This window comes from Gavialis gangeticus, unplaced genomic scaffold, assembly GCF_001723915.1.
Source record: "Gavialis gangeticus isolate Ggan-Ray unplaced genomic scaffold, GavGan_comp1, whole genome shotgun sequence".
NCBI classification, from domain to species: domain Eukaryota; kingdom Metazoa; phylum Chordata; order Crocodylia; family Gavialidae; genus Gavialis; species Gavialis gangeticus.
In genome coordinates, this window is record NW_017728992.1 from 59,694,391 (window position 1) to 59,701,823 (window position 7,433).

General features: G+C 41.0%; 1 protein-coding gene and 1 long non-coding RNA gene across 2 annotated transcripts in view; both read left to right on the plus strand.

Moving 5' to 3' along the window:
* Nucleotides 1-5,858, plus strand: part of RNF182 (ring finger protein 182) — a 31,721-nt gene extending 25,863 nt beyond the window's left edge. Inside the window, exon 2 of the mRNA XM_019523064.1 lies at nt 1,664-5,858. Within this exon, the coding sequence (XP_019378609.1) occupies nt 1,890-2,627 (738 nt within the window). The 5' untranslated portion in view covers nt 1,664-1,889 and the 3' untranslated portion in view covers nt 2,628-5,858. The remainder of the gene's footprint in view (nt 1-1,663) is intronic.
* Nucleotides 5,859-6,856: 998 nt separating this feature from the next.
* The window catches only part of LOC109301833, an 8,083-nt gene continuing 7,506 nt past the window's right edge, over nt 6,857-7,433 (plus strand). The window contains exon 1 of the long non-coding RNA XR_002098644.1: nt 6,857-6,868. This is a non-coding gene — a long non-coding RNA (uncharacterized LOC109301833). The remainder of the gene's footprint in view (nt 6,869-7,433) is intronic.

Below are 7,433 nucleotides of genomic sequence, written 5' to 3' on the forward strand. Positions count from 1 at the left end.
TCATAGCTTGTATTTTCTCTCATACAACATGTCCCTTTTCCCAAAATTCAGCTGCTGGAAATCTGGTGTGTTGCTGGCTGTGGATTTTGTTTCCTCTCTGGTACAGGCTCTCAAGAAAAGATGTGTGTGGGGTTTTTTTCTTTTTTTACCTTCATCATGACTTTTAAAAACAAGGTGCATATTTTATTTAGGGTCATGTTATATGCAAGAAAATACAGTATTTCAAGTACATTAGAGACAAGAGGCCCAAGAAAGTGACATTAGGGCACTGAGAGATAGTGGGCATCATTTATTGACAGAAGAGGTAGATTGCTAAAAGGAGAGAATTTGCTACCTCATTGTTCTCTGAGGACAACGATGCAAACATAGTGAATGTAAATTTCCCAAGGGAAGCAAAATAAGCAGTGAAGGAAATGAGGAACTTGGCAAAACTAATGATCAAGAAACAGAAAGTTTAAAGATAAATAAATAAACTTAGCCTATGTTGGAGATGCACATAACACTTACCAGGAACAGCCAGTAGTTATGGTGTTGTGAAGAGTAGTCAGCATTAGTTCACATGCAAGAAAAATGAAACAGATTTTAAGAAGAAATGAAGAAAATGGGAGTAAAGGGAATATGAGTAGGTTGCATCGCACCCTGGCAATCTCCAGATGCTTGAATCACCCTTTGGAATCCCAAGTGGCTAGACCCAATTTTGAGCAAAACTCTAAAATACTCTAAGTTACACTAAGAGGACAAAGTGGTCTCTGTCCAGCCCCAAACTGGGGAGCCACAATAGGAATATAAAACCACCTTTTTCTTACTCCCTACTGTCCTCCTGTTACATACTAAGTATAGTCTAACTAGACAATAGTCCTGGCACCAGAGTGGGTTCCTAGCTCTGAAGCTCACTCTTTTTGTCAGAGCATGGATTTGATGGCCTTTAAGGCATATTGCCAAAGTCACATTTTTGACCAGCCAAGTGCCTATATTGGGGGTAAATTCATTCCATCTGGCAGATTACTATGTTTTGGTTCTAAATATAGTGTATGTAGTGCCTAGAACACATTTACTCTTGCCAGCACAACCCAGGGTGCAGGGTCTGGTGGTAAAAGCATCATGCAAAACAACAACACAGCAATGCAAAATCCTCCATGACCCACTCTCTGGATCCCTGCCAGTGGCTCCCTCTTTGTCATCACAGCAAAGAAAGTCACAAGGACCAATTACAGGGGACAGAACAAAGGGGATATTCACTGGTTGGGTTCTACCATACTGTTAGTACATTTTGCTAGGGCCCAGGTGGCTGCTAGATAAACCCACACTCTCTTTTCCTTTTGTGCTTGGCTAGGAGATATGATGGAAACAGGTGCTCCTACTTACTACATACAAAGCAAGAGATAAAACAGGTTCCAATCAGAAAACAAATCTATCAGAACCAAGATGCAGTGAAGACTTCAAGAGCCAATGTGTTATTCAGGAGACTAAACATACCTACATGTGAAATGTGGTATCATGTTTTTTTCAGTGTGACTGCCGTGTATATTTCAGGTGACAGAGAAAAAACTATTTTAGTAATGGCTTTAGAGAATTTTAAGAAATGTTATTGGAAAGATAAAGCTGTGAAAGATTTGTCTTCAGTGCCATGCTAACAATGCTAGACTCTCTTTTTCCTCTACAGAAACTCCACGCCGTCTTTTTTATATGGCACACAATGAAGGAACAGTACAAAATCATTAACAGAAGCCAAAAATGAATGAAGCTCACTGGTACTTTTGATACTGTCCTCCCGTGTTTTTCTGACTGATATGGGTGATGTGATAACCAGAAAGAAGCCCTAAAATTATCTTGAGTAAAATACTTCCTCTCGACTCCCATCATCTCAACTCTACAAACCACTAAAAGAAATGACCAGTCAACCACCCGAAGATACTGTGGAGTCCCAGAGCTCAGATGAGCTTGAGTGCAAGATCTGTTACAACCGCTATAACGTGAAACAGAGAAAACCAAAAGTGCTAGAATGTTGTCACAGGGTATGTGCCAAATGCCTTTGCAAGATCATAGACTTTGGGGACTCTCCTCAAGGAGTCATAGTGTGCCCCTTCTGTAGGTTTGAAACTTGTCTGCCAGATGATGAGGTCAGTAGTCTTCCCGATGACAACAACATCCTCGTGAATTTGGCTTGTGGGGGAAAGGGGAAGAAGTGCCTCCCAGACAATCCAACAGAACTGTTGCTGACTCCCAAAAGGCTGGCATCTCTTGTTAGCCCGTCTCACACTTCCTCCAACTGCCTGGTTATAACCATCATGGAAGTGCAGAGAGAAAGCCCTCAGACTCTGAACTCGACCCCTGTGGTGGAATTCTACAGGCCCACAAGCTTTGACTCTGTTGCAACTGTGTCGCATGATTGGACAGTGTGGAACTGTACATCCTTACTCTTCCAGACCTCCATTCGAGTGCTAGTTTGGTTGCTAGGTTTGCTGTACTTTAGTTCCTTGCCTTTAGGGATCTACTTACTGGTATCTAAGAAAGTCACCCTTGGAGTCGTTTTTGTCAGCCTTGTTCCTTCGAGCCTTGTTATTCTCATGGTTTATGGTTTTTGCCAATGCGTATGCCATGAGTTTTTGGACTGCATGTCATCTTAATAACAAATAAGAAATAAGACATATTGCCATGTTGGTAGCATAGTTAATTTATGCTCTCTTTGTATTCTTATTTATTACTGTAGTCCATCATGTTAAATGGAAGCAGTGGCCACACTCCATTTTTAAAAAACGCTTCAATATTTGTTTTTTTAATTTGTTCTACTTGTTCATTCTACTAAGCAATGGAAATAAAATTTACATGTTAATTTTTTAAAGGTTAGGCTAAGAGAAGAAAGCAAGATTACCTAAATCAGCAGCTGACACTGCTGCCCTTATTCATCTATATAGTTACTTGTCTTCAGCTAGATTAGTCATATCTGTCAAGGCTGCAGGATGAGGCCCAGCAGGCCATTGGCATATAAGGCAACATCCCAGACAATGTGTATGTTATGTTCTGTTTTGTAATATCTGTTATGCCAGTAAGTGAATTCAATCTCTTTGTGAATTAATATTGTAAGAAGAGCATGATAAGTTTACAGGTCTCACCAGCCTTTTCTGTAGCTTAAGTCTTTGTGGGAGGTAACTGATTACTAATTTCCCTTTTCATTGCTTTAGAGGTAGCATAATCCTGGAGGGTATTGAGAAATGGAGAGAGAATCTACATGTTTTTTCCTCTGGTAGAAACATAGCCTCTGTACCCTCCCCACCTCAGAGTATCCCCTCCAACCATCCATGAACTCCTCTCTGTGGTTGCAGCCCACCTTAAGAGACAGCCACTTAGGTTTATGTGCACATTTAAGTGAGTAACCGTGTGTGGCTGTCTCTTACAAGCAAGTTATTCCATGTGCACTCATTAAGATCCCCAGCCTCTTGGACTCCCTTTCACAGTCATAGGTTTTCTGACCACTTCCTATTTAAACCATCCCACTTGCTGTGTATTCCCCGCTGCAGTCACTATCCCCAGCCCATTAGTTCCCTCAGCAAAACACCTGATCAATCCCATGCCCTCTATTATCCTCCAGTAATTAGAGAGTTTCCCTTAGTTCCTTTAGCTGGAGGATGGAGTTCTTTCCATCCCACCAAGATAATCATGCTGTAATGCAAATTTATGAAGTCAGTTGACATGGGTAATTGCTGTCTATTTCTCCAATTCAAAGAACGGATACTGTAAGGACATACTGTGATCAGGATTTCATTTAGAACTCAATCCTGCAAGATGTTGACCACCCTCAGCTGCCTCTGACTCCAGTGGGAATTGCTGGAGCTTTGTAATCAAGTATTTACGCTGATGTAACTCCACTAACTTCAGAGGAGTTACAGGTGATTTACCAGCATAACTGCAAGCAGAATCAGATCCTATAAGGTATGTTTGTTTTCTGTCAGCTTACACTTGGAAGTAATGGAAGATTGCTATATATACATATATCATTTTAAAAAGGAATGGTTTTATATATTTAAAAAAGGAAAGGGTAATGTCAACGTATATAAATAACTAGTTAAGAGCATACCTAAGTAACTAAGGCTTTGTTTTCCTATTTGCACAACAGAGCCAAAAACTAACAAGAGCAGTATCTCAGTCCAAGCCTAGTTTTTGACTACATGCAAAGTTAAGGTAACATAGGGATGAAAGGACGAAGCAGTGCAAAGACCAAATGTACTGCCTGATAGGCCTTATTGCAAATCTATGCAATAAAATAATGCAAAGCTGGGATAACAAAAGGAAAACACACATGAATGTGTTGCTAGCCCAGGTGATGTGAAATTAAGTCAGTTCAGTTTGAGAAGATTCAAGTCCCTTTTACTGCCCCATTCCTATTAAAGACACAGAAAAAATTAGACAATTAAAATATATCACTTTTCTTGACAGCGAGGAAGTTTATAACAATACATGTGTTCAAGAAGTAAGGATTTAGCAATTTATAGTTTGCAGCTATGTGATGTTACAGAGCTAACTAATGAATGGTTAAAATAGTCATTCCAATAATTACTTGATCATTAACTTTAACATATTTTCAAATTTTTTAGAATGTGGTATTACTGAGTTGCTTGTTTTAATGCTTGTAGTAAAACGTGTGTTGCCAGATGAGCTGGCAACTCCAGCACAGGTAAACCCTAAGGTGTCACTAATCTGCAAATCCATTAGTTTCAGTATCTAAACAGAGGCAGATGGAAGAAATGTACAAAAAAATTCTACGTGGTTTTAAAGTACTCATGCTTGGAAAAGATGTGTGTGTGGTGTCAGAGATCCATCTATTTGTAGGGTGTTTTTCTGTTCAGTTTGTCTTAATATCTCTAATAAATGGGTGGCTGACACAGGAAGACATTTCTGTAAGTGCATGCCATCTATGCATTACCTCTGTACAATGTGTCTGCAGTGCTGTGTCTGGTGTCTTTCCCTGTCTGTTCTTTTTTTTTTTTTTTTTAAATTAGCTTCCAGTTATCTCAGCTCCAGCATTGTATTTAATACTTTGGTTTAAAACATAACCAAATGTCAACTCAATGACAACGTTATTTGCATACCTCTTTACAAATAAAACACCTTGACCATAGTGCTTCAGCATTTAAAGCACTGCCAAAAAGGGTTTAGCATGGCTTTTAAATTATATTTCTGCAGAATGTAGAAATCTGAGTGCTTTCACATCCAGTTTAACTTACACTATTATTTGAGGCCATATTATAATATTAGGTGACTCAAAAAAGTGTGACTATGCAGGAACATTAAGTAGCTATTCTGCTACTCAAGTGGAGCACATTATTGCACCTGAGGTCTTGCAATATTTGCAGTGTGTCAAGTCAGAGCATCAGCACACTCTACATCTCAGTTCCTGGAGAAGGTTGGTGGTGCTATTAGCTTTCGAATCAAGGTGAAAAGAATACCAGTTGTTTACTTTTCCTTTATGCTCTACTTTGTAATACCTCAGAGACACTGGCAGTTGAAAACACTGAAAAATACTGGACTAGATGACCTCATGTGGTCCCTTCCAGCCCTACTTTCCTATGATCCTTCTGGGGACCTAGTTCACTGTAACTACAATGTCATTTATAGTGGAGTAAATCAAGAGAGACTGCAGAAGCCAATGATGTTACACTGCTGTCCCATCAGTGTAACAAGAAAACAGCATCAAAGCCCACTTACCAATTTTATCTTCCATATCACCAATATTAAGCTTCCTACAAATGCTAATTTCTGCTGGAGCTGCAGTTAACATGGTTTTTTGTTTACTTTCTGCTGTGTACAGTATATTTGTCAACACCCTGCTGATATTAAACTTTGTTAGCTACTGAAGCACATCCAACAGGAAAATTTGAGTTTCTCTACTTAGATCTGCCAAAGATGGTGGGTGTTATTCTCCACTGCCTTTCAATATGTGTAGTTTTTTAAACATCTATGCATAAAGATATTGTAAAATGCTACCAGTGGGTAGAGAATTCAGACTTGATAGGGCTGTTTAACCACTTTGCACAAGTGTAAATGACTATACAAGGCAGTAGAGCACCACTGCTATGGTACTACTGTCACTACTATTTTGTTTTTTATTTTCCAAGTGACCAAAGCAGTTAACTTTAGAATTAAAAAAAATATTTAGGCTTGGAAAGATTTCCTACCTTGTTGGAGTAATTGAAAGGCATTTTACGTGACATTGAGGCCTAAACTGTATTATAATGCCCTTTACATAGGAATGGTAAAAATGGAAATTGAAATCTTTGATTTAGCCACAAGGGAAACTCTGACTTATTTTATTGTGTATATCACAGAAAAGTGTATATGCTAATGGAAAATCAATATCATGTTTACCCAAATCTAACACAACTGTGAATTTAAGATGATTCCCCCCAGTAATTACATTCTATACAAGGAAAAGTATTACATTTGTTTTAATTGTCCATTAATAGAATCTAGTTACTGGAGGATCATCTTAAATTCCCCCCATTGCTGCAGTGGTAGGAGGGTAAGCAGTGGGGGTCAGGTGGTAGGGGGGGCATTAAGGGGGGCAGGCAGCAGGGGGCAGGTGATGGAGTCAAGCAGCTAGACCCATGCTGCCTGTCCCCCCACCACTTGCTCCTCCTGCTGTCTGCTCCCCTATGTCTGCACCCCCTGGCACCTGTCTTCCCCATGGGCCTCCCTGCCTCTCCTCCCCACACCCACCCACCCCCCAAGTCTTTGCACCCCAAATTCAGAGTTGGAACCACAACTACTGCCTGCCCCCCATACCACCTCTGGCCCCACCACTTATCCTTGCTCTGACTCTGAGAGGAATCCAGCCCTGCTCCAGCCTGGGGCATGGAGCACATGTTTTGCTGTGGCCCCAGCCCAGGTCCATAGCAGCAGCAGTGGTGGCAGCAACTCTGGCCTGGGTTTCAGCTCTGGGCCTCAGCCAGAGGTGCCATTGCAGCAACAGCTCTTGTCAAGCTGGGCTGCAGTCAGAGCAAATGCATGCTCCATGTCCCAGGTTGGAATGGAGCTGGTGCCCTGCCAGAGCTGGAGCAAGCAAAAACAACAGGGTGGGGGAGAGGCAGGACAGCAAGTGGGGTAGGCAGAGACAAGTGAGAGGGCAGAAGCAGTGGGGTGCAGGCAGGCAACAATTGTGGCTCTGATCCTGGGTCAGGGCAAGAGCCAGAGCTGGATCCAGAGCCTGAGCTGTAGCAGCCACCTGCGCTTAAATCCAAGGGGCTTTTTTCCCTGTGTTCAATGGGGGGAACTTTGTCTTAGATCTGAGTAAATACAGTTTATAAGTGAAATTCTGTCCCAAATGAAGTCAGTGGCAAACTTCAGTAAATGGAGTTACTCCAAGATCTGATAATCTAAAGGTTGAAATGAGTCCCAAGACTACAAAATAGAAAGGACAAGTCCCAAATAGTCAAACC